Below are 26,732 nucleotides of genomic sequence, written 5' to 3'. Positions count from 1 at the left end.
AGAAAATTGAAACATTTTCAGTTTTTGAAACTCGTTAAAAGTTAACTATAATAACTTTGAAAATTTTACTGACATCAGATTAATTACCCTACTCCATAGATGGCAACAACATGTAACTTTTATATTTCCATTAAATAGTTAATAAGATAAAAGACTTCAAAAATGCAACATTTAGCATTTATGAGAATGCTGTTCAATTTGACCAATCTTCAATCGCATGTAACTATTCAAATAAAAAATTTTAAGCAAAAATATTTTAGATATTTTTATATAGGCAGAAAAGGAACCTGTGTACCAAATTTCATAAAAATCTGTTACCATGCGGCCACCACTTTTTTTGCGAATTTTGCTCATTTCGTATGGAATGACCCATAAGCAAGAAATAGGAACTTCTTATTAAAATCAGACACCTTCATCTTCAAATGAATAAAACAAATATTCCTCATGAGCATTTCGTTTTTGCAATGTAAATAGAATTTCTAACATTATAATTGCCCCATTGCTGACGTAATCTCGGCAAGTTCACGTAAACTTTCTTTTGCCATATAAGGCGAATCTTTTCGACCAATAAGTAACCTTCGCGGGAATTCGAAAGCCTTGTAGTAAGCAGAACTACGGATGTGCGAAGGGGATGTGACGTCTGGGGATCTGAAGGGAAATTCGGAACTCACATCCTCTCTCTCACTCGCAGTTGGCCCGCGATTCGCACGTGACGCGTGCACGACGAACCTCGTGACCCCCGAAGCTCCGTGATCTTTGTTTTCGGATTCGTGTTCTGTTGAACTTGAAAACGGAACCAGTTGCGAAAAGTGTTTTATGTAGTTTTAATCGATTCCGCTTGAGATAAAATTAAGGTGAGTTGCATTTTCTTCTCCACCTCCTTCCTCCTTTTTTATAATATTATTTCTTTAATTTGGGCCACAACCTCTGTGGAGATATAAGCACTCCGCAACGAAAGGGAAAGAACTCAATTTTGATGAAACATACTACTAATTTAAAATCTAAACTTATGCTCATTCTTGACCCCTAATTCACACTAAGTTAGCTTTCATCACTGGTGCGTTTTAGAGTAAACACTCTAATCAAAGTGACACATCATTAAAATTCCGTAATTTTAAAGAAACATTTTGAAGCATAGTGTTTGTTTAGACAACAAAAACCAACCGTCACTTATGTTGCGCGGGTGCGACGCATCACCTTCAAAAAAAAGTGAAACTTATTCTTCCTTTTTCATTCGTCATCACTCCTTTATTTGTTTCATTAAATTTTGATCATTTTCTAAGAACTATGCATCGCCATCGCCTGCTTTTAGGAACCAAACTCACCTTTTCGATTTCTCTCCCCCCCCCCCTTCATTGTGCTTAAAAAAAAGCTTTCTCGGCGTTCGTTCACGAACTAAATATCACATAACCATTTAGCATCGTGCTTTTCATGTTTAATATTTAATAGCTCAACATTAATCCTTCTAAAACAGAAAGTTCGCAGCAAATCAAAGTATTTATTTAAGTCTTTTGATAAAGAATCGTCAGAATAATATACTTCCCTTGCTTTAATTGCGACAGAATTTCATCTACCCATTCTTTCAAAAAACAAGAATCATCTGTTTCTTATTGCTTAAACCGTCTCTTCACTTTAAATGGTTTCTTTTGGATTTTACATAGTTCATAGGAAGAATATTTTTAGTTCATTATAGTAATGGTTTTGTTATTAATGAATTAATCGAAGCATAGTGTGTTATTTACTCCTTTTAGAACATTTTTCATCAACAGCTTTCGTAACCAAGTGTCACCAGCCAAATACAGTGAAAACATAATAAAAATAATCATGTACCGCCTTTGTCATCTTACTTAGAGTAGTACTAAATATTATTACCGCATCGTTAGAAAGTTGAATCTATTATAAAGGAGAAGTGTTATTTTTGATAAACAAAATTTGAATTAAAAAAAAAAGACTCTAGAATTAGCAGAACATGGACGGAATGAGAGTTATAAATTTTATTGTTGGTATATTTGGAATGGAAATTTAAGTGTATTTGGCCTAAATGTGATAAAGTGATACGGTTCAAGATTATTTACTTCAGCTTTTCTGAAGTTCTCTCTTCAATCGTCTGTATCGTGTTATCATTTTTTATCAGAAAAAAAGAAACTAATAAAACTGAAGATAATGTTTGTTGATAAATTGCATCGCGGTACAAGAAGTCGCAAGCGCTGTTTTACCAATTGACTGTTCTGTAACAGGAAAGTTTTTCCAAATCATGCTGTATAGCAGTTCCTACCACACCAGCAGGATTCGCCGATTTGTATCAGTTGAATAACATGATATATATCTGATAGTTGGTTTTGAAAGTATCAGGATAGGTTTTTTTTTTTATATTTATTTTTGCATCTGCGATATTTTTAGTATTTTTATTAATAGTATTATTTTATTAAAATTAAAAATAATATGCAGCATCAAATTAAGCGACTAACTTATTTTTAAGTATCAATATAATGTAAGAATATAGTAGTTTTTTTAATGTTATATCAATAAAGATATTGGTAATGAATTTTAAAATAAATAATACCAAGCGAAAAATTAAAAGTTGATCAGGAAAAATGACAAAATACCTTATATCCGTGTTGTGACTAATGTATTATTTTTACAATTAAACTGAGTGAAATACCTAATGCTTATTAAGTCAATAAAAATGTTAGTAACCGAAAAATTTTGTTTTTGAATAGCTAAATTGTCACATATTTCAAATGATTGTAAATATGATTCATACTTATTACAATTTAAGTATGAATTATGAGTTTTTATGCGAAATATATTTAGTAGGTATAGATCAGCGGTGCCCAGCTTTTTTTACATGAAGACCGCACCTCAAATTAAGATGATCTCGCGGGCCAAATCGCACTTAAAATTTAAATAGATTTTTTAAAAAAATTTAAAAATTCCTAAATAACATCAAAAAAAGCGGAAAAGTAAGGAAAATTACAGACCAAGAATCGTTGTCATCAATGCTAATTTTATTTTTTAAAACGAAAATTGGAGCGAGTATTTAGTTTCTGCTGATTGAAAGTATTGGATATATGTATGAAAATATCGGATATTTTGGAAGATATCCTGGTATTTTCGAACCCCTACCGGAATTACAAATTTCCATCTCTTTCCCGAACGCAGATGAGACAGTCTCCTACCATTTCTACTTTTTTTTTTATTTTTTTTTTATTTTGCCATATTCACCCTTTTTCTTCTTCAGGGGTGTTTGTGATCCGAAATTTCTGAAATATCCGAAAATTTTAGATTGCCGTTTCTGAAAATTTTGAACCTCATAACAAATTCTAAAACTAAAAAATTATTCAAAAAAAAAAAAAAAAAGCCTTTTTAAAATTGATTTTTGTATGCACATTTGAAGAGTTTTTACCCGGGGGGGGGGGGGTCCGAACTTTCTCATAGTTTCCGAAAATTTCAGTCTTCAGAAAATTTTACTTGAGTTCACTTGCACACCTGTTCTTGATTTTCAATTGTAGTAAAATGCATGTAATGATTACAAATGAGGCGGAATTTCTGTTCCTGCAGTATATCGACATCCTGCATTAATTACTAAATGACATTCAACAACATAAATCTCAACCTCGTCTATTTAAGAGAAATAGCGCTTATGGTCAAGGCGAACTGGTACCAATTCAGACGGAACCAACTTCGCAATTGTCTGCCGATAGTAGTGCGCCATATATATACTACTTCTTCTAGCCAATTATTATCTGTGGCACATAATCGAAAACCCATCAGCTCTTCGGTTAGTTTTAAAACTTATCGCTCCAATCGATTTCATAATAGAGAGTGGCTTTGTTCAAGAAAGAAGTTTCGATTTCATTCATTTCTGAATAAGGCTTGAAAAAGTTTCTAATAATTACCCTTTGTTGTTTAAAGAAAAGCTGAGTCTTTTTAAAGCAATGTAAACGGTATTTGGAAAAACTACGGTATAACAAACAGGAAGTATATGGTCACAGTTAAATTGACAGAGATTACAATATCTGATTCTCTGTTTGTTTTTTTATTTCAAGAAACTTCATTAAATTCCTTGGTGTCCGGAAATTGTATATTTCAGGGGTATTTTACTGTAAATGCCTGGTGTAAGTAGATGCATACATAAAAAGGGAAAGGTTATATTTTAATGGTCTTACTTTACCACTTTTTCAAAGGGGGTCAATCATTGAAGGTAAATTTGAACCATGCCATTTAGCGCCACTTCATATTTTTTCAGTATATATATGAAAAAAAAAAGTGCTGCAGTTTCACAGTAAGGTCTGGAGTAAGTTTAACCAAATAATAATAATAATAATAAGTAACAGTAATAATAATAAATCAATATTGTACACAGATAGTTGTGTCTTTCAATAATACTGCAGTCACTGTAAGGAAGCTATTTTTTAAACTGCTGAAACTGCTCTAATATTCAAGGCAGTATTATAAATGATAGATACCTTGTGATGTTCCTAAGTACAAAGAGTTCATGCATTTATAAACTTTATTTTACTGCATTAAAGTTGCAATACTCTCATTAAAAAAATTTTTGCATCTGATTTCTGACGTGGCTAAAAGTTTCCCTGAACGGCAAGATAGCTTTTACCGTTCTAATAGTTCAATTTTAAATGGATTGAGCGATTTGAGTGTTATTTCTTCATTTTGAATATTTAAAATAGTTTAAGCTTGTTTCTTTCGATGTTTAGAAACAAATTTAATAAAACTATCAAAATATAAGTAGGTAGTTAAAAGCATAGAAATTGTGGCTCAAAGCTACCCTGAATACTGTTGTCACTTGGTCCATTGTTATCAAAACTTAAGTCCTCCTAGCTCTGAAGACGAAAACAGGGGCGCCTCCAATTACTTTTTTGGGAAGGAAAAATGATTAATTTACCGAATTATAACACAAGCATTCACATTTGCACCACACACCAGTATTTAAGCCAAATGTTAGACTTAGTTAAGCGAATAAGGATATAGTTTGAGAGCTCACAGTGACGTTCCATCGAGACACTCCTGGACCCAGAGCTTTAACTTACAAAAGAGCTCACGGGAGTTGAGCTCCCGCACTTCTTTTCAGTTTTATGCAAATTTTAACATTTTAGGCTAAATGCAGGTTATTTGTGCATAAAAATAAGTTGTGGGGAACTACAGGTAGGGCTACTGCACTTCCTATGGTAGTCGTTAAGTCCTGCCTAGACGTATATAATGAAAGAATTATAATTCATTGAATGAAAATTGCTGGAAAATATTTTGCATGTAATAGCAGGTGAGTTGCATTTCTTAGCTCTCTCGGTTAATAGTTATCTGTACCTCCCACCAGGCCCGACGAGAGGCCTTAAGGGGGGGGGGGGGTTCTACACCTGCGCAAAAAAAGGAAAAAAAAAGGTGAAAAAAAGTCCGAATAAGAGAAAACGTAAAGATAAAGAAAAATGAACTCTTTTTTTTTTGGTATTTACTATTGTTGCACTTAAAATAAAGGTTATTTCCTAGTAAGCAGTTGTGATTTCTCCTTCCCCCCGCCCTCTTTTTTTTTTTTTTTTTTCTTTTTTCCCCTCATTTTCTTTTTTTTTTTGGGGGGGGGGGAGGGGCCGCCTTGTCTCTCTGTGACTCTGCCTCCCACACCATATCGCCCTCTCATTATTCTGCTTTTTGCATTTTCTATTTTGCTTTACATCTACATTTTATGTGGATTTGTCAAGTACTTTTTTTAGTGTGGTTTTTAAGTTTTTGTTTATTATTGAATGCATTTATATTTTAAGTTCTTTGGATTAAAATTTGTTATTTGCAGTGTATTTGGTTATTCCCATGTTCCATTTTAACAATTTTGATGTGTCTTTTCCTCGCTGTTTTTGCTTAAAATGTAATCATTTGTATTTTTATGTATTTTGTTGTATTCAAAAATCAAAAATGTTGTAACCAACGCTGTATAATTTTGGTTTAAAAATATATTTTCCCCGCTGTTCCTTCTCCTCTGACCTGTTCTTCCCTGTATAGTAGACTTCACTCCCCTCATCAAACCGATAAGGTCTAGATATCATTCGGGGGGGGGGGGGGGTGGAGGAGTTCACTTTCTCTGTTTACCATTTCGAAAATTCTGCAATCAGAGCATATTTTTTATGCAAGATGGTAAATATACCGACACTTTGGGTTCTAAGAAGGATTAAAATCCAGCTGCAACCACTCGCAGATTTTACTTTGTAACTCCACTGTCAAACTCATTTCCCTTTTAGTAGCAGTAATCTGGTACTTTTAGATAAGTGGAGAACCAGATACACCTCTCTGCCTCGAGGCACTTAACATTATCAAACAGTGTGGTGTGTGGAAAGTCACCCTGTCGTAAATTTACCAATAATCCTAGAGAAATAAACGTCCTTTTTTTTTTCTTCAAAAACGCTTAGTTATCGGCGTCGAACTCTGAACCCGGCGATTTTCTTTCCTAATCAGTCGGAGTGCTGTTGCATCTCCCGATAATGCGGAAGGTAAAAAAATAATTGGTGTCACACGGCGAGTAGTATACCTGAGAGTGTTGAGGCGACATTTTCACCTGAGCTGCCGCCGAGTCGGTAGGCATAATCATTTTGTACATTAATTAGTTTTGCTGAAGGCCCTGCTAAAGCAGAACTAGAAGAAGATGAATTCTAATCCTAGATTGAATGTCACCCGTACGAAATCAGCCCCTCCTAGTAAGTAATCAAGTTTTCTTACCTATTTCGCGATATGTAGAGCCTGATTAACACACGGTCCTGTGCAGCAAAATGGAGTAAATTTCTTTCTTTTTGCCCATTTTTTGAAACTAGTACTTTGAAAATGTGCAGATTTTCTTGTGAGAGGGGCACCAAATTGTACCAGGACCTGGGCATCACTTTGGCTTGATCGGCCCTGATGCTATGAAATTGGAGCCATCGTATAACCTCAGTATGTCAGAGCTCAATGAGTAAACATTACCTTTTGTAAATGCAGCAAAACAGATCTGGTAACTTCTTAAAACTTGCCATCGCCTCCCCAGATATTTTACCATAACTTTTTTTTTTTTTTCAGAAACGTACTTCGAATAATGTGGACGCCACAAACTGGGCAATCGTTTCAAAATTTCTGCAATTACAGTGAAATCCCATAACAACGTACACCAATACAACGAAATAACCGTTTCAACGAAATAAATTTTCAGTTCCGATTAAATTTCCATTACGTTGCTTGAATTCTGTATAAAACGCCGGGCGTCTTGTGAATGAAGGAGAGTCGGTTAGTTTGCCTTCTAACTGTGGAGTCTCGTTTTCATCGTTCCGCTGGAAGTGTGTACTAGCCTTTGCACTGTGTTTTTGCGTATTTTGATGTAAATAAGTGTGCCATTGTTGAGTTACGGTGTTAATTGCTATGGTTAATTTAGCAGTTGCTAACAGATATTTCTTGTACATAGTTGTAAATAAATTTCCTGTGTTTTCTCAAGAACTGTGTCGTCATTTAAAGAAAGTTTGAAGTTGCATCGAACTCGTAACAATATATTTACATTCATACTTCCTTGTTCATGCACGTTCATTCTTTACTTTATTCCGCCGTCCTTATATATATTCAATCCTTATTTCATCGTTCACCTTTGGAGTTATATTGAAATGCATCGTTTCCCGCCATCAATTATTCTCCTCGTGTTCTTTTCTGATCTCTGATATTCTAATATAAATATCGGTTCGAGTGAGATGGAAGGGAAGAGGAAGAAAATGTTTGCGGAAGTTCTTTTTCAACTCAGCGGCTGACAAATTATGATAGTAATATACAACTGGGAAAGGAAACCGCTTGTTGACTTTCGGCATGAATTTCGACTTTGGCGTGTCACGAAACAATGCTTGTAGGGTTTTTTTTACCTCATTGTCAAAAGTGCTATATCATCACTTTCATGCGTTCATGACTTAGATATTGCCGAGTAAGGATTCGTAGGCGCAAAATACATGTATGTGCCATGGAAATGCTTTTATTATTGAGCAATATTTTTCGCATTGAGAGCAAAAATACTCGTGTTTAGGTTTGTGTCTGATTTGAGAAGTTATTTTATGGTTACGGCTTGATCCACTGCGTTACGCTTAATCAACGTTTTTTGGCTGCTATAGGACCCTTGTGACAATGTCCATGTTCAAAGGAACCATAAAATTCGTGTATTTGTATTTTTTTCACCTTTTATTTCATATGAGTGATCAAGAAAATTGCTTATTGATATCACTTCATCCAAACTAGGTGCCTCGATTTTTGGTGTTATGGTCTTTGTAATTGGTAGAAACAAGTCACATGATTCTTTTTAATTTCGTTGAATAGCTCATGAAAAAAAAAGTCACATCACCTTGGTTTTGTATTAAAGTTAATTTGATTTTTTTTAATTTTTTTTAAATCTTTTATTGACACAAAAAGTTGTAAAATTCTATTAAAAATTCAAGTTTCAAGGATCTTGAAAAATTAACCATCTTCCTATTAGTCCTATGCGTAGCAAATTACGACTAAGTCGTGTCTAACTCGAATTCAACTCATGTAACTTTCGCCTGTAATATCTTTTCATCATAAGACCACCCAAAAATATATTAAACAGTCGTAGGCGAAAAAAAAAGCGCACAATGGGCACATTTGAGTTTTAAGAAAATATTTCAATCCGTTTTGCACCTATTTAAATAAAAGTTTTTTTTTTTTTTTTTTTTTTTTTTTTTTTTTTTTTTTTTGTGCTGTCAAAGCTTAAATTGAAAAACAAATATAATTTATTTCTGTTTAAAAAAAAGAAGGGAAAAAAATATCAACCAATCAATTCCTATGCAAATGTAATTTGTAGCATTTATTAAACGTACCATTCGCTAAAAACTGGAATTCAGCACTTTTTTTCTTTTTTTTTTTCAAACGTGAATTTTTGGTTGTCGCTCCGACTACTGAAACTTTTTTTATTTGTTTATTTTTTATTTATTTATTTTTTATTTTTGTAGGAAGATACTTCTAATGCGTAACTGCAACTTGACAAAAGGTCGTTTGGAAGTTTTTTTACCTGTAAAAAAAAACCTTAGTAAACACCGTAATTAATTTTATACTTTCTTTTGTGCTCAAAAGACTTTCACTTATTAAAGAATTCAATAAAAAATCTAACTACTTTTTATAAATCTGCTTCAAGTACTGAATTTTGTTTCATAACAGTACTTCCTCACTGCTTTAAAAAATAAATAAAGTCGAAAACTTCTCTCCCTTTCCTGCTCCTCCTAAATGAACAAACATTCTAGGAATTCCACCTGTTCGAAAGCATCAAAGTTCCGACATCCATCCTCACTCCTCAGCCTCTCTCATTAACCAATCCCCCAACTTTCCATTTACTGCCATCACCACAAGTGTTACGTCAAGAATGTAGAAATTCTTCCTTTTCCTCCCCTTCGGCATGGTTCGTTTCGACTGGAAGTTTTACGGAGGTTAAAAAGAATTTATTTTGACTTTTTTTGTTTTTTAAATAAACGAGCTGATGTGTGCATCACATGACTTCCTTTTACTCCAATTTAATGTCATTTCCCCATTATTCGCTATTTTAATGTGATTCAATATTTATTCTCTAAATATCACCAACAATGGCCAAATTGAAACCAAAAAAAAAAAAAAAACTCCGCCAAATTTGTCGCCAAGTTGGCGACCAAAAGACTGGCGATATATCGCCAAGTGTCCGACAAATTATAACGCCACTTGAGTTTACATCGAAATTAACAATGATTTCCCCCCAAAAAGGTGCAAAGGACCCCCTTAGGAACATCCGAAAGCAACCAAAAGGGGAGGTGCACAACTAGACCCCACTACGAGTCTATGTACCAAATTTCAACTTTCTAGGACATACCATTTTTGAGTTATGCGAGATACATACGCACATACATACAGACGTCACGAGAAAAGTCGTTGTAATTACCTCGGTGATGGTCAAAATGGATATTTCGCGTGTCTATACATTCTTAGGCACTTTTCCGCATGTGGTCGAATCGAAAAAAAAACTCAACATTCATTTGGGGGTGAGCAAAATGGAAATTAAGGGCGATTTTTGAGTGAAATTTTTTTCGCGAATACAATACTTCCTTTTTTGTAAAAGGAAGTAAAAACGAAATAAACATTGAAAGCATTCATCAAAAAACGCTCAATAAATTACGGTAAATTAATTTTGTTAACATAATGTTTTAAATGCAATTTTTCATTATTCAAGCTAAAGGTGAATTATCGGTCGCATCTCGCCACATAATGATTAAATGTCAACGTGTGATGGTTAGAAAAATATAGCCATCGGTCGTCGCTTCAATCGCTATTCTGCGCTATCTTTCATCAATTTTTATGCCTCTCATATGCTTTCCAGCCCAGTTTATTATTTACTTCACCCCCCCCCCCCCTCATTGATGTGTGCCTTTCAAAAAAAATTTTTTTTTTTTTTTTGAAACATTTTATTGATAGTAAATGAAATATATTATAGGCTGAATGTAATGATAATAAACTATTAAATTATTATATTAAAAAGGTATGCAACTGGCTGTTAGCCATCAACTAAAAAAAATAGAGCTATCTGTCCCTAACCCTTGACCAAATATGCTATTTTTTACCTTTAATTCGAGCTTCATACAATACCATGAAAATGATGTACAATGTACTGATTTTACCACTTGGCTTATTTTCTAGAGCAAATATTTAAACGTTGCGGCTCCATACCCCCCCCCCTCCTCCCTGTGGATTTGACGCTGAGTTTAAATGTTGTTAACATCGCAAGAAGACAATCTGTAATCAAGACGTCAATGGAAATCAAAACTCAAATTTGCGAGGGACTGAGCACTATATCTGTGGGTATCAGATATTTTCAAAGCCTCTACAAGCGTATTTTCACGCTTTGTATTTTAAATAAAAATTTTGTATCGTGAAAAGTTTTTTGATAGACTGAAAGTTTTAAAACATTGCGTTTGAATATTTCGTTATTTTTACTTCCTTTTACAAAAAAAGGAAGTATTGTATTCGCGAAAAAAAAATTTCACTCAAAAATCGGCCTTAATTTTCATTTTGCTTACCCCCAAATGAATATTAATTTTTCTTTTCAACCCGACCAAACGTGGATACATGCCTAAGAACGTATAGACGCCTGAAATATCCATTTTGACGTTTCCCAAATTAATTATGAGTTTTCTCGTGAGGTTTGTATGTGTGTATGTATGTCGCATAACTCAAGAACGGTATGTCCTAGAAAGCTGAAATTTGGTACGTAGACTCCTAGTGGAGTCTAGTTTTGCACCTCCTCTTTTGGTTGCTTTCGGGTGTTTCTAAAGGGGTCTATTGCCCCTTTTTGGGTGGAAATCATTTTTAATTTCGATGCAAATTCAAGTGGTGTTATAATTTGGCGGGCACTTGGCGATATATCGCCAGTCTTTTGGTCGCCAATTTGGCGGGGTTTTTTTAAATCTGGTTTCAATGTGGCCATAGTTGGTGATATTTAGAGTGTTAACTCTTGAATCACATTAAAATTGCAATAATGAGGAAATAACATTAAATTGGTGTAAAAAGGAAAAGGAAGTCATGTGATGCACACACCAGCTCGTTTAAAGACAAAATGCCAAACTAAATGCAATGAATAAAAATCGTACACGTCTCTTCTTTCCCTTCCCTCTTTCATTTTATTCTTAGAAAGTTTTTTTTTTAAATGGAATTGATGACTTACTATGGTCTTCACTGTTTTGTATATTTCGCTCCAACGAAATAAACTTCTCTACGGCTGGGCTCGTCATTTGGGTGATCAGGGGGGATTAATTCCCCTTTGGTTCCAGGACCGTGTCATTTTCGTATGAATTTTGTTTTTTTTTCCTTACATCGATATTCTACAACATGTATTGAGTATGTACATCCGCCCCCCGCCTCTCCCCTGGAAAACTTTTAAATAACGCACCTGAATTTCACTCTATATATAAAAAAATGTCAAAGTTTTTTTTTTTTTTTGCTCCTTTAAAGCCATAGCTTTGATGCCGATGCCAGATGGCGAACATCTAAACTTGTATTTGATCAATATTTGAGTAAGAGGAGTTGAGCGTCCTTGCTCTAATTAAATTCCTTTCCTTTTCCAGGTATGATTCCGGAGCCAGATTACTGCGAGTCGACGGAGGGCGAAGGAGGTCAAGGCCGGGGCACGAATGGCGTTCGATTCTCTGAGGATGGCCTCGTCATTCCCAAGAAACCCCAAAACCCCTGCCTCGAATCCTCAGAGAGGCAGAACCTTCACAGAGAGCTTCTATTTAACCAGAAGATGTGAGTGACGCATGGAATTCACCAAGATTTGAATTGTTGAATTATATTTAGTATTCACTTAAACGAGAGGGCAGCTCAAAGCTGGAAATATTTTTAGAACGACCTTTCACTCCATCCCCCCTTAAAAATTTCCATATTGAACTCTTATAAAAAAAATTTAACGATACCAAAAACCTACACCACCAAAAAAAATATAGATAAAATCACTACCGCAATAGTTTCCAATTGAATCATGATCGTAAAATTAGCGTCTATTAGAAAAAATCTCCTTTCAGGGGAAAAGTGTTCAAAGGACATAGTATTTGGCTTACTCTAAGTATCTGCAGGTCACAAAAATCTCAAAGGTCACGAATTATTAGTCACGAAAATCCTTTACAAACTGTTTAATTTTTGCTCTGAAGATGCCCCCCGCATCCCCCCTTCCCGCTAAATCTCAACAATACTTATGCAGAATTGGACTTTTTTTTTTATAATCTGAATTTAATGTTTAATGCAGTGACGTAGCTATCATGTGTGGACCCCCAGGCCAGTAATTTGTGTGACCCCCCCCCCTCCCCCCCACACACACACCAATGCAAAAAAAAAAGTTTTAATATTCTAAGTTAGCATAAAATTCATACAATTATCATTCTAAGTACAGTAAAACCTGTGAAGTTGACCACCTGTCTAAGTTGACCGCTACTTTCAGCATAACTTTGCATCTCATTTTGACCATTTTTATGATTGAAGAACCATATATGCTCGCATTTAAGTCAACCCGCTTTTAAGTCAAATTTCTACTTTCTGAAAGAAAATCGGAAACGTTTTGCTATGGTTTTTGAATATCAAAGTTTAAAATAATTAAATTAAATGTAATGAACCTTCTCGCCATGGAAAAAGCGTGCTTTTCATACTTTTGTACAAAAGGGGTTTTTTTCTGCAATCGCGATTTTTATAAAGGGTTTGTTTTCGCTGTTACAGTTTTTGTTAATTGTTTCTTTTATTTTGAATTAGAATCAAGAATGTTTTGCGCTGTAGGGGGGGGGAGGGCATGTTGCACTCATTTCTTTTAAAAGAGCTTTAATTTCACCATACCCAACTATCGGGAAAATTCGCGTGAACAGCTATTCCCACACTTTTTGAGTTATCAATCTTTTACTGTAGTTATTTAGTTGTTATTTCACAGTCAGACCATGTAAAATTAAAGCAGAATGTGTGAGTACTTACTTCTTTAGCGTTTGTTTAAAAGGGTTGGACTAAAATTGGGAAAATATTCGCGTTTTCGAGTGTTTTTTTTTTTTTTTTCAAAGAATTGTTGGGCGAAAATGTTTGGAAATTTTTCCCAGCGGATAAGTCGATCCCCTCCAACTTTTGACCTGATTTTTTGCACTAAATTTCTGGATTTATACGCGAGTATAAACGGCATGTATCTAGGGCTAACAGTTATGAAAATAGAGGTCTTGAGATTGAATGGGGATACGCTGTATATATAAGCAGCATAGAGAAATTATTTTATTAACCCTGTTCAGAGAGTTTTTTGCAAAAATTGCTTTCCGGGTAATTCCATATCAAATCAACCAATGGTCAAAACGTCTTGTTTTTAGATTTTGCTCATTTTTTGTTCCAATGGAGTATTACCACAACAGAGAAAATATACAAAGTTTTGGATTTTTTCACTCATTTGTTCATAGCCAAGAATTAAAATTTATTAACTGAAAATATATTAGTCTACTTATCGATGGTAAATGGTCCGTAATCGAAAGTGTTGAAATAATTCAGTAAAGCAAAGGTCTCCAATCAACATTTTTTCAATCCTATGTTCATGGGTTGATACAGTAAAAGGGCTTGACCATCATGAGTCATGCTTCAGCACCTACATCCCTGCTACTCATCCCCTAAGTAGCCACTCCCACTCATCAGCTGCCTTCTGTAACGAACCCTTAGGCTTTCTCTTGGTGTAATATGAAACCCGTCTGCTTTCTCCCACTACATAGGCATTGAAATCTTCAGTACTTTGTATGTTCTTGGACAGTGCACATTCTAAATTTTACTGCTTGCTTTCTTTAAGAAATGTTTTTCCAAGTTTTATTGTTATTTTAATGTTAAATTTATGCATATTTTTGTTGTTAAGAGCCAACTTTCAGTTGAAAATGGATAAACAATGGAGCATATTTTGCTGCAATCCATTTAAAAAGGGACGACATTGGGTGAAAAAAGATATAAGAACTGCAAGCTTGTGGATGACAACACTAACATATGGTATTGAAGAAGGAATGAAAATTTGTACTGCTTGTCGCATACAATTAAGTAAGCAAAAACATTCTTCAGTTCCTGAAACTGATGATGTTATGAGTGAGTTCAGCAAAGATCCAAAACCAGGCTCTAGTACAGAGGATCCCGGGTTCATAAGCCCTCATAATGGGGATGTACAGTTTGAAGAAATTGTGGGCTATATTGTTTGTGTCTATGACAGCAAATGGTGGATAGGATATGTAATTTCAAAAGATCAGGTAGAAGAAGAAATCCAGGTTTCTTTCCTTCATCCTAGAGGACCATCATCATCATTCATTTATCCAAGAAAAGCAGACATTTTGACCATTCCTAAAAATTTTGTTCTGTGCAAATTACATCCTGTCACTGCTACAAGCAGAACATACCAAGTTTTGAAAGGGGAGATGGTAAAAGCAACTGAAATCTTATATAAGAAGAAAGTATATCTATACTAGGACTTACAAATTGAGTTCTATAGTGTAGCAAAGTGAGTTACACACATCTCAAATTGCTTCTTAATGGGCTTAAAAAAATATTAAATTATATATTGTAGCAATTCAATTATAATTAAATGAAACTTAAATTTGCTTTTAAAATAGGGCTGAAAAAGCTTCAGTTACTTTTAAATTGAAGTTTTCAAATTTAAATAAAATTTAGATTTTTTATTCAATAATAAATATTTTTTCACCGAAAAAATTGTTTGAACTTGTTAATATGCTTGCAATACTGCCAAGTACTTGTTTTTCTATGCAATAGTACGGGTTTAAACTTTAACTACTTTTCATTAGAACAAATGTTTTTTTTTTACAAATAAAATTAAAGCAACTGTTTGAAAGAATTTTTTTTTTTCTCCATGATACCACAAAAATGCCATCATGAAATTTTGAATTTATGTTGCTTAAAGAAGACTAAGTACCCTGTTTTTTTTTCAAGGAAATTAAAAATTTTGATTTTTAATTTTTACAAAATAATTTCTTTTTATATAAATGATTTTTTTGTAACTAGGTTTTGTTATATATTTTTTAAAACCTCCTAAAATACTGAACAAAACAGCACAAGTTTTAACCTTTTAAGTCAATTAGTTCTTTGATAATAGCCTTTTAAATATTACTAAACGATGTAAAAATTTATGATGCTTCCAGAATTAAAAAAATTTATAAGTTTGGAAAGAATTGTTGAAAAAATTTGAAACTTCAGATTTGTCATCATGGAGGTGTGTATCATAGACAGATAAAAAATCATTACATTCTAAAACATTGACCTTAAAAATTTATTTTTTATTGGTTGATTTGACGTGGAATGAATGACCCATTAAAGCACTGTTGAAAGAGGAAAATTTTTTTTTCTGCATGATACCAAAAGAATGCCATCTTGAAATTTTGAATAAATGTTGCTAACAAAAGCCTAAGTAACATATATTTTTTTCAAGAAAATTAAAAATTTCGATTTTGAATTTTTACAAATTAAAAAAAACTTTTTTATTAAAAAATTATAAACTTTTTTTAGCAACTAGGCTTTGTTATATATTTTTGAAAACCTCATAAAAGACTGAACAAAACAACACCAATTGTAAAATTCTAAGTCAAATAGTACTATAATAATAGCCCTCTTAAAATTTTAATCAATGCAAAATTTCGAATTCCTCCAAAATTTAAAAAATGCATAATTTTGCAAAGAATTGTTGAAAAAATTTGAAACTTCAGTTTTTTCATCCTGGAGGCAAGTATAATAAACAGACCAAAAATCATAACAATCCAAAACATTGACCTTCAAAATTTAGTTTTTATTGGTTGATTTGATATGGAATGACCCTTCCCCTTACAAAAAAAAAAAAGTTGAAAAATGAATCATTATATTTTATCAGTTGCTCAAAATAGAAAAAAAAGTCAAGAAATCCCTTTATTCCAATGTCCTTGTTTTAATTGCATAAATTTATTAATTGTAATTGCTTAAAAATGTATTAACGTGTTGAAATATTTGTGAACATTTCAGTGGAAAGAGTGTCATAGGGCAAAAAACAGAGCTTCATAAGGCATTTGACAAATTTCGTGAAGATCAGAAGAAAAAAGAACTAGAGGAGGAAAAAATACAGAAAAAAACTGCCTTTGAGAAGAAATTGGAAGAGCAAGCTAATAAACTAAAGCAGGTAATATATTTTTATACTCTAAATATTATTAGTTTATTTCTTCTTTTTAAACTAACTTGCATTGAGAAGACACTTTTTATTAATCTTAGTTATTTGCGCTTGGGTCGTCTAACATCAACATTTTGGTGTAGTAGCCAAATCCATATCTGCTAATAAAGAAGTACAATGTCTGTCAGTTTGTTTGCTGTCTACCGAAGAACAAAACTGAAAATTTCTGCAGCTATTGTTTTTTGAATACTGAATTTTGCACCTCACAACCAATTTTTAAAATTGGTTTGATTTTACTGTTATTTGGTTTCAGTTTTCAGTAAAAATTTCTATATATTATGGGGATTAAAAAATTCCCTTCACATCTTATCATTCTGTACCAATAAAGAGCCTCTTTTTTTTTTTTTTTTTGCAAGATGACAGTGGTTCGAGGTTTTTAAGTTAGCTAGAAACGTCCGTCTATTGCTCGCTTCGCTCGCTAAGCTCCTTGTTAAGCTTTTACATACACTTCTCATTTTTAGCTATGGTTTAAGCGTATTGGGTTATTGATTTTTTGAAAATATTGCACACACTAGTGTCTCTTTTCTTTTTTTTTTACCTATTTTGTGGATTAGCCGTGAAATTCGCACATGCACAGTCATTGCGCTACCCTATTCCATGGATAGCCTGGAGTATGCTTTAGTTATGTAATAAATAAATGAATAAGTAAGCAAAATTAACTGTTTCACTTTTCCCTGTGTGCACTTGACAAATTGTATTTAGCATTGTTGTAATGTTGAGATCAAAATGTCCCCAGTATTTAAAAAAAATACTTCACCGGACATCATGGCCTGTATTATTGTTCTTGATCTTATGAGCTATTTATTTTTGGACTTTAAGAATACAGTTAAAATACTGCTAGATAGGTGGTGGTGGTGTAAACTAAAAATATTTTGTCATTTTACTGTTCCTCATTATTTCACTTTACCCCACATTTCCCTACTGCTAAAAACCTTCAATGTGTACTGTACATGTGTCTGCCTGATAGCTATCAACTGAACATACCACAGAACCAAGCACTATCAAACTTGGATATCAACTGAGGATGTGCAATGTGTTTTTAAGAGCCAACTTTTGAAAATTCGATTTGTTTGTTCAAGTTTAATCATCTCTTTCACATAAAGTATGTAATTTGAAAGATATATTATTTTTGACCTGAAAAGATTCACAAGCGAGCTATTGTAGACTCTTTGAGATTCTTCCTCAGATACCCTAAAAATAAAATTTATTTCAACGTTTTATTTGTTAAAGGATTTCGCATTGTTTCTTTACATTTGGCTTGTACATTAGGGATTAACAATCACCTTGAATTTATCTGTACCGCTTTTAAGAATAGTACTCAATTATTTTACTTTTAAACACAGTTGTTTTGCAATGTAACAGTTTATTAATTGCTGAACATTTAAAACATTCTGAACTTTCACCATTTATCTCTTGAGTTAAAAAAAAAATTCTAGAATATTTTTCATTGTTAAAAAAATCTATCTGCTTAACACTCGTTTCAATGGTTGATTAGTAGTGTGACAAAAAGGCCATTCTGCTCATAAAAGTTAATCCCTATTCACTCTTATGTGTTTTCAAAGTCATTTCTTCTTATTGCAGTTACAGCTTTCAGGCTGGCAGTATTCAATTGCTAAAAATGTAAACCTTAGTTGGCCTAATATAAAATTCTACTATGTATATTATTGGTGAACCAATCACCTGGTCGTTATTGGCAAGGAGTTATTAACAAAAAAGTAGCTTGTGAAAAAATAATGCATGCTCTAAGAAGGTGTAAAAATTGCACATTTCCTGTCCAAAGCTTACTTAAAAATTCTGGATATATTTAACCTGAATTTTTTTTCTTTTTTACATGTTTTACAAATTGCATTTCTCTATTTTTCTCCATTTTTTGTACCTGCTCTTGTAAAACAAAATATGTTAAGTTTTAGGACTGCTTTTAATATTATTGAAAAATGGTAGTACAGTGAAACCTGTAAAGTTGACCGCTTTTCTCAAGTGTAGAATTGGTCCTATGTCATTTTAATCAACCTCTATAAGTTGACCATCTGTTAAAGTCGACCGCTAAAAAAGTGCACCGAATATTTTATTCTTGTAATGCAATATAGTTATTAAGTTCTCTCCAGAAACTTTTTTTTTTTTTTGAAAGGGGGGCAGTTTAGAGCTACCATAGCACAAAAGAATAGTTAACGTTTTAGGAAAAAAATATAGTACTCATATGTATTTATAGTAATGGCCAGTTTGCTGCTATGTGCTGAAAACTGCTTAATTCCAAAAGCAAAAGCTGTAAAATATGCACAGTAACATTATCAAAGCTGTCAGAAGGAAAAAATTATTTCATAAAGCTAATTAATTATTTATTGTAATACTTTTAATTCATTTTATAGTGTTATGAAAACATATTTATAAATTGTCTTAGTTGTATAACTACACCAACAAATGGATGCTGCTTAGAAATCTACTCCTCACTGGGAGAGTGTTTTGTATTGCTCCTCATTTGTTTGTTAGATGAGTAATGCATATTATATATAAAAAAATTGCATTAATAGTGCACTACAAATGAATCAGTTGTCTAGTCCAGCTTTAAAACTATCCTCTTGCTTACTTTTATTGAATAGTTTTTGGTGCTTTGTTCAAGTTATATCATAGAAAAAATTATCTTATATCCTCCAAAAGAAAAAAAAAGTATATTTATGTATATATTTATATATTTATTTTTTCTATTTTATATTTTTTTTACTATTTTTAATTTGATTCATTCTTTTATTTTTCCATTTACTCTTTTATTGAATGGAGAGTTACAAACCTAAGTTCTATTATATATGCGAAAGTTTGTCTGTATGGACGTTTGTTACTATTTCACGCAAAAACTACTGAATGGATTTTGATGAAACTTTACTATAGTATAGCTTATGCATCAGAATAACACATGATAGTTTTCGTCCCATTATGGGGGGCAAAACCCCCTTAGGGGGGCAATAAAACACAATTTTCGTATAAATTCTCTAATATGGGGATGAAAAAATACTTGCACATATTAACATTATATGTCCATCGAAAGCTCTGATTTTTCTGCTGAAGATGGCACCTGTTTGAAATTTCTTAGTAGAATAAAAAACGAGTTATGAGCTTTTTAGTTCCATGTTCGAAGGCTTTCCTTAACTCAATACAATATTTAGTGTATCATCTCAACTCCCTGTCGATAACGACTATTGTTGACTATCTTTGCTTTTCATGACTGTTCAAGGCTTTTCTCAAGTCAAACTTGAAGTAAGATTTTTGCACAAGATTGACAAATAATACATGGATTTGGCTGATTTTTTTTCCATTTTAATGCAACTTTGAGGCAATTAATGGTTTTTTTTTATTTATTTGTATTGACTGGGTATTTAATCGATCAGCTGGAATCTAGCCAAACTTTTTTTGTGGCATTTTTTTCAACTGTCGCTGTTTTTGAAGCTAAAGACTACGCAAGACTGTTTCTTGGTTTTCACCATGTAACCAAATATCGCCATTTCTTTAATATTTCTTTCTTTAAATTTGTTAACACGTAAAATAATTCGCCAACTAATTCGCAAATTCATGAACAGCACAAAAGCTTCCATTACTTTGTCTTTGCACACAATTCCAAACGATTGCCAAATTTTTACTGTTTATTGGAAACATTTCAGGTAGCATCATTGTTGACCCTATTTTGGGACGATTTCTACAGTAAGAAGTTACACATTATACAATAATTTAGATTGCCGGTGTAGCGCTGGATATTATGTATTTGATGGAGATGGGGATTATAAGGGAACTGTTTCGCTTTATTTAAGAATAGTTGACCTCCCTCGAATTGGTTTTTTTGGGAATTACCCAAACTGACTTCTTTTCAACTCCTGAACGTTTTCGTGATTTATTTTTTGTGATTTTTGGGTTTCTTCTCAGTTTTGCCAACATTTCATTTACTCCCTTTCCCCCTAATTTTCAGTTTTAATCACACCTTTCGATACATTTAAGGGGGCAGGCAATTTGAAGTGTCAGCGAAACTAGAGACAAACAATGTTTTGGTAACTATTTGACCTCTGCCTGTAATGACCGTTAACTTGAATCAATTGAAAAAAAAACTACATCAACGTGCTCCGGGACCTGATAATATTTATCCAAAAATTTTAGTTGAATGTGCGGAGGAATTAGCAGATGTAATCGTAAATATTTTCAATGCTTCTTATAACTCGGGGACAGTGTCAGAGCACTGGAAGCTGGCTAACATTACACCGCTCTTCAAGAAAGGGTCTAAAGGGAGTGCGGGAAATTATAGACCTGTGAGTCTAACTTCGGTGGTTTGCAAAATTTTTGAAACATTGATAAAAATTAAGATAGTAAATTTTCTAGAGACTAATAATCTATTGACTAGTTTTCAGTACGGTTTCAGGAAAGGTAAATCTTGTGCAACTAATTTATTACATTTCTATGACAAAGTTACCATGGCTTTGGACAATAAGAAGCCTGTAGATGTTGTTTACATTGATTTTCAAAAAGCTTTCGATAAGGTACCGCATGTTGCTCTACTTAGCAAATTAGCTGATGTAGGAATAGGGGGGAAAACTTTCATTTGGGTAAAAAACTGGCTGACCGGAAGGAAACAAAGGGTAGTTGTAAGGGGAAATTATTCTAACTGGAGTGAGGTTTTAAGCGGGGTTCCTCAAGGATCAGTGTTAGGGCCTGTTTCTTTCATTGTTTTTTGAACGATATTCACAAAAATATTTCTGGGAACATGAATTGTTTTGCTGATGATGTCAAAGTTATGGGGACTGTAGAAAATGAAGAACAAGCAAATCAGCTGCAAGAGGATCTAGATCATATTACGGAGTGGGCTGATAAATGGGGTATGGCTGTTAATGTTGGGAAATGTCAAGTGCTACATTTAGGACATGGAAATAAGTGTACAAGTTATTATTTGCAAGGTTCAGTCATTAGTCAGGCAGACAAAGTTACTGATCTGGGGGTCTTAATAAGTCAGGATTTAAAGTTTAGCCGACAGTGCAGCATTGCTAGTAACAAGGTGAATAAGATGCTTGGGTTTATCAATAGATCTATTTCAAATAAATCTAAAGAAGTTCTTCTGCCCTTATATAGAAGTTTTGTAAGACCTCATTTGGAGTATGCTGTTCAGTTTTGGTCTCCTTATCTTAAGAGAGACATTAATGTATTGGAAAAGGTTCAAAGGCGAGCGCTACAAGGCTGATAAATGGACTTTCTCACTTAGACTATGATTCCAGGCTTAGAAGGCTAAAAATGTACAGTCTTGAGCAAAGAAGAGACCGAGGGGACATGATTCAGATGTTTAAATTTATTAAAATGAAAGATGTTACGGGGCTGAAGTTTAGCACTGAAAACAGGGCAAGGGGTCATTATTTTAAGCTATTTAAATCTCAGGCTAACATGGATGTTAGGAAAAACTATTATTTTAGCAGGGTAGTGGAACCTTGGAACAGCTTACCGGAAGAGGTGGTAATGAGCAAGGGAGTAGATAGTTTTAAGAAGGCCATTGATCTTCCACTGGGGATTGTAAATTGACTAGGACCAGTCTAGCTGGGCACAGAGCCTATTGCTGGTCGTCACTTTTGTATTTGTATTTGTGAGCGAAGCCGCGGGCAAAAGCTAGTATCCTATATGAAAAGAAGTTAACGTGTTTCTTATTCGTTTCATTTTTAGCAGGAAGAGTTGGAGACAAAGAAACTGGAAACACCAGATCAACCAGAATTCTTACGTGTTCATGCAAGAGTATGTGCACAAGCAGTAGATTCCAAGTCATAGCAGGACATCACTCTTCATGTTAATTATTGTAAATAGTTGTCTATTGATAATTATGAACATTTAGATACAGTCATAGACTGATCATGGCTTTAATTTCATTTCAAGATGTATATGGGTATGTATTTAAATCCATTTTTCTCTCACGGAATCCACTTTTAATATCTTATGATGATAAATGGTAAAACATTCAGTTGCATATTACCCATTAAAATATTGTGAATAAAGTAGAGGAGTACTTTTTTAATAAATACTTCTCCACTTAAATCACATATCTTAGAACAGAAATATTTTTTCAGTTCATTTTTCTCTATGCGATTTTTTACGCTAAAAAGTTATTGGTTGAAGTTAAAAAGAAATGTAAAATTATGAAGCAGTTTCAGGGTTTAGTGGTTTCTTGCGTGACAAAATACAAGAGCTTAAGTTTGCTTAAAGTATTTATTTATGTTTCATCCTTATGAGAAAATGGATTTAAATAGTAATTATTGTAAAATGAATGTATAGCTTTGATCAGTAGGAAAACAAAATTCCATCCGAATGTTTGTTGGTACCAAAAATGCAACTTTGTTTTGTCCAAAATACTGGCCTTACTTCAACTTGTGTCACAACCTAGATTTCTTTCCTTTTTTAATTTTAAATATGTTCCACTTCAGTTATTGTGTTAAAATTGATCATGAAATTTCGCCATTCTCCATTAATGATCATTTGTTTAAGCAATTGTTTGATGTATATCCTCAAGCTTATTGAAAAAGCTCATTATGAGCTTTAAAAAGTTTTTTAGAATTTGAAGGTAATAAAACTTTTGAAATAAATATGCCTAACTAATGCCTTAAATATACTGAAATACTGAGCTGTAGTATATTTCAAAAGAAAGTCATGTATTAGTTAATCTGAAGTCTAGAAGACTTGATTTTTCTTTTTATTGCTTTCCTGCCCAAACTCCTCATGTTTGTTTGTTAAATGGTTTTCATGTTTGAACTTTATTTGAAAAGACGTTATGCTGTTGAACATGTGTTCTAAGCCATTCCATTCAAATCAATGTTATTTTTTAGTTTACGCCACATTTATCCGTGCAGTTAATGTAATGTTTATAATGGATGTAAAATAAGTGTCAAGCATTAGATATTTTTAAACTGTAGGACTGTACTAATTTTCTTGCCTTAAACTTCACAGTTAAATGCTAGAATAGGGTATGAGATGCAATTTTGGCGAAATATCGAGCCTAAAACAGGATTATTCAATACATTACTGTTTGGTTTCAGCTCAGGGCCGTATTTTATAATCTCTGAAATTTTTCAAAATCATTCAAAAAAAAAAAAAAAATACTTTTTATCTATTTTTTTTGGGGGGGGGGGCTGAAAACATCATTTGTTATTATAAATTTATTTTTTCCAATTTGAATCGAAAAATTTAAATTTTTATCATGGAAAAATAATACAAACTCAGTACTGTATCTGCAGTATTTATTTTATTTCTTGCAGTTATTGTGAGCATCATGTCTTACAAAACAATACAGCGTTTTCCTTCAGATGTTGAAAACCTCATGCTATCAAAAACATCAAAGTTCTTTAAATTTAAAAGGAGAACTCTATTCATATTCAACATTTTTTTTTTTATTGTCAAAAAATGACTTATTCTATGATTTTGCTATTACTTTGAATGCGCATATAGGGTGCCCCCCCCCCCCAAAAAATGAAAGTTTTGTTTCACACCCTCTCATATTTTTCCTTTTAGGTCAAAATAATTGTAAAAAAGTTTCATATAACTTAAACAACGGCAACACCATGCCGACTTGTGCTTGAAAGTAATCCAGTCCTATGTACTAGGCCGAATAAAAAAAAAAAAATTTTAAGGCTAGAAATTTAATTTTGATAAAATGTTACCCTTGTAGCCCCACATGTACCACAAAAATATTTATCCAACTTAACAAATATTTAGGTGTCCAGCAAGGGGCCTAAAATTTGATTTGTTTTTCAAAAAAAAAAAAATTTCGATTGGGACACCCTAGCAAGTGTTATGAGAAGAAGTATTATGCATCTTTTCTTTTAAGTAAGTAATTCTTCAAAAAAGAGATCAATTATTAAATAGGGATACAAGGAAGTTATTTGTGTACACATTTATTTTTCTTTGTTAAATAGATACTTCAACTTCATTTGCTTTAAATAACTTACTTTAATAAAACACAATAGAATATATGAATGAAATCAAATTTAATTGATCATTTAGATTTCACGTGAAATGTGTTTGCTGAAACTCGCCCCGAAACAAAAGTCTGGTTGGGGCCCTGCTTGGGGTTACTATTATAAAAGATATAAGATATACATATTTCTGTGAAGTCGCCTTACCATTAACCAATTTCTCTTGTGATGCTTTCTCAACAGACAATCAGTATGCTTGCATTTACATTGCTGTCGTGAATCATGGGCATTTTTTTACATAACAAGAACTTAAATCAACCTCATGGTATACATTTTTGAAATACATTTATAAATGTTGCCTGCCTCTCATTGTCTTTATGAAACTACATTTTGAAAGAAAAAAAAAGATATTTTTCAAATAACATAAGTAGCATTGAACAATGCTTGTACTCCAATTGTTCCTAATCAAGACTTGTACTTAGTGAAATCCTGTAAAATAATATATGTTCAGTATTATTAGAAGTTTTTCTCTGTAAGTGTTATATTCATGACATACAGTGAAAGCAATTTCCCACTATGCCAAGAAAGTGTATTATGATGGAGGTTTAGATTTTCTTAGATAATTTTTCCCTCTCAAAATAATGATATACATTTAGAGAATCTCTTGTGCCTAAGAATTTTTGACAGTAAATAAAAACTTGCCCTTTTCTGTTGAAATACCTGAAATGCTTATTTTAAGGTTGTAAATTGATTAAATAATAAATGAGGAATTTTCGGGTATCTCAGGGAGGGTTATAAGAGGAAGAAACAATTTATGGTTTTTAAAAAAGATAAATGAACAAATATTTTAAGTAAAACTTCTTTTTATTGGGGTGGTTTTTTTTTCGTATGTTTAAGTGGGACTTGATTTTTAAATAAGTTCATAAAAAAGTGAAAAAAGTTTGAAAAGTAAGTGAAGTGTTATATTCTACCATCTTTAACATATCATTGAGTGAAAATTGTCCTCGATTCGAATTAATTCTTTGATTCCCTTTCTCTTATTTTCTCTACTATATGAGTTAGTTACATCAAAATTCGTAGTTCTTAATTGCAATAGTATTGTTTTCTAATTTTAGTTCATATTTTCTTTCCTCAAATGATGGTGCCTTTGATAGTTTCCTAAAATAGTGACGGATTTGATTTTTCATTTTCAAAATGGGGGAGGGGGAAGTTTGTTTTGTTTCTTAACAAATCTACTCCAACTGTTTCCACAAATACAAACATTTAACTTCAAATATGTTTAATTAGGAAGAAAAGGCACAGTATATTGATTTCTTTTGAAATGTTCATAATTGTGATAATATCACATTTCCATCCATTGAATTCATTAGTTCTAACATTTTTTAAAAAACTTTTCCAGCATGATATTAGTTTTATGTGAAAATTTTTAGATGAACAGCCAATGGACATTTACTAAAAACTAACAGTGCTGTTTTGTATAAAATTACTTTCATTTTCACCAAAATCAAATGTGATGCAGCATTTAAAATACTCATTTGCACTGTTCATTCAATGCTGCTAATTGTGTAAGATGTGAACTTATAATTATACCACTGGATGTATATTAGATTTTATTCCTCTCATTCTTTGTAATGTTTGATATTATTGTAATAAAATATTTTATTTAAATGTTTTCATTTTAGTGAACAATGAAAGCAATTCTTTGTCATTTGTATTTAGTAATTTTGTTTTAACAAAATGTATATTTAAAATGTCTAGTTTGCTGAGGATGAATATTATATTTATGGTACAATATTTTCATGTAAATGTATTTTCATGGAAAAATTATTGTTGTGTAAAATGTAGTGAGAGAATTGCAAATTTAGAAAAATAAAATTCTCTTAAAATTTAAGTTGAAAATTTATTTCAAATGCATTGGCATTTTTTTATACAGACAGTTTTATTTGGTAGAATGTTACTGTTAAATAACAAAATTTGAATGTCAACATTCATTGGGAAATTAGCGAACTTATAATTAAAAAATATTGGATGATTTATTTGTTCTGAGATAGTTGAGATTCACTGGCGAATGTCGACATTTACTTGATTTTGATCTT

General features: G+C 32.5%; 1 protein-coding gene across 4 annotated transcripts in view; it reads left to right on the top strand.

Moving 5' to 3' along the window:
* Positions 1–26,520, top strand: part of LOC129219650 (protein FAM107B-like) — a 212,030-nt gene extending 185,510 nt beyond the window's left edge. For 2 of the 4 annotated variants that reach the window (XM_054853922.1, XM_054853920.1), the window contains 3 exons: positions 12,096–12,276; positions 16,519–16,672; positions 22,400–26,520. In XM_054853922.1, coding sequence (XP_054709897.1) covers positions 12,096–12,276; positions 16,519–16,672; positions 22,400–22,501 — 437 coding nt within the window. In that variant the 3' untranslated portion in view covers positions 22,502–26,520. Of the gene's footprint in view, positions 1–6,587; positions 6,696–12,095; positions 12,277–16,518; positions 16,673–22,399 lie in introns of those variants that run through there. The other 2 variants (XM_054853924.1, XM_054853921.1) reach the window with 2 other exon arrangements.
* Positions 26,521–26,732: the final 212 nt, after the last annotated feature.

The sequence above is a fragment of the Uloborus diversus genome, chromosome 4 (genome assembly GCF_026930045.1).
Source record: "Uloborus diversus isolate 005 chromosome 4, Udiv.v.3.1, whole genome shotgun sequence".
In the NCBI taxonomy this organism is placed as follows: Eukaryota; Metazoa; Arthropoda; class Arachnida; order Araneae; family Uloboridae; genus Uloborus; species Uloborus diversus.
Note: the sequence above shows the minus strand (reverse complement) of the source record. Positions and strands in the feature narration are given on the sequence as shown.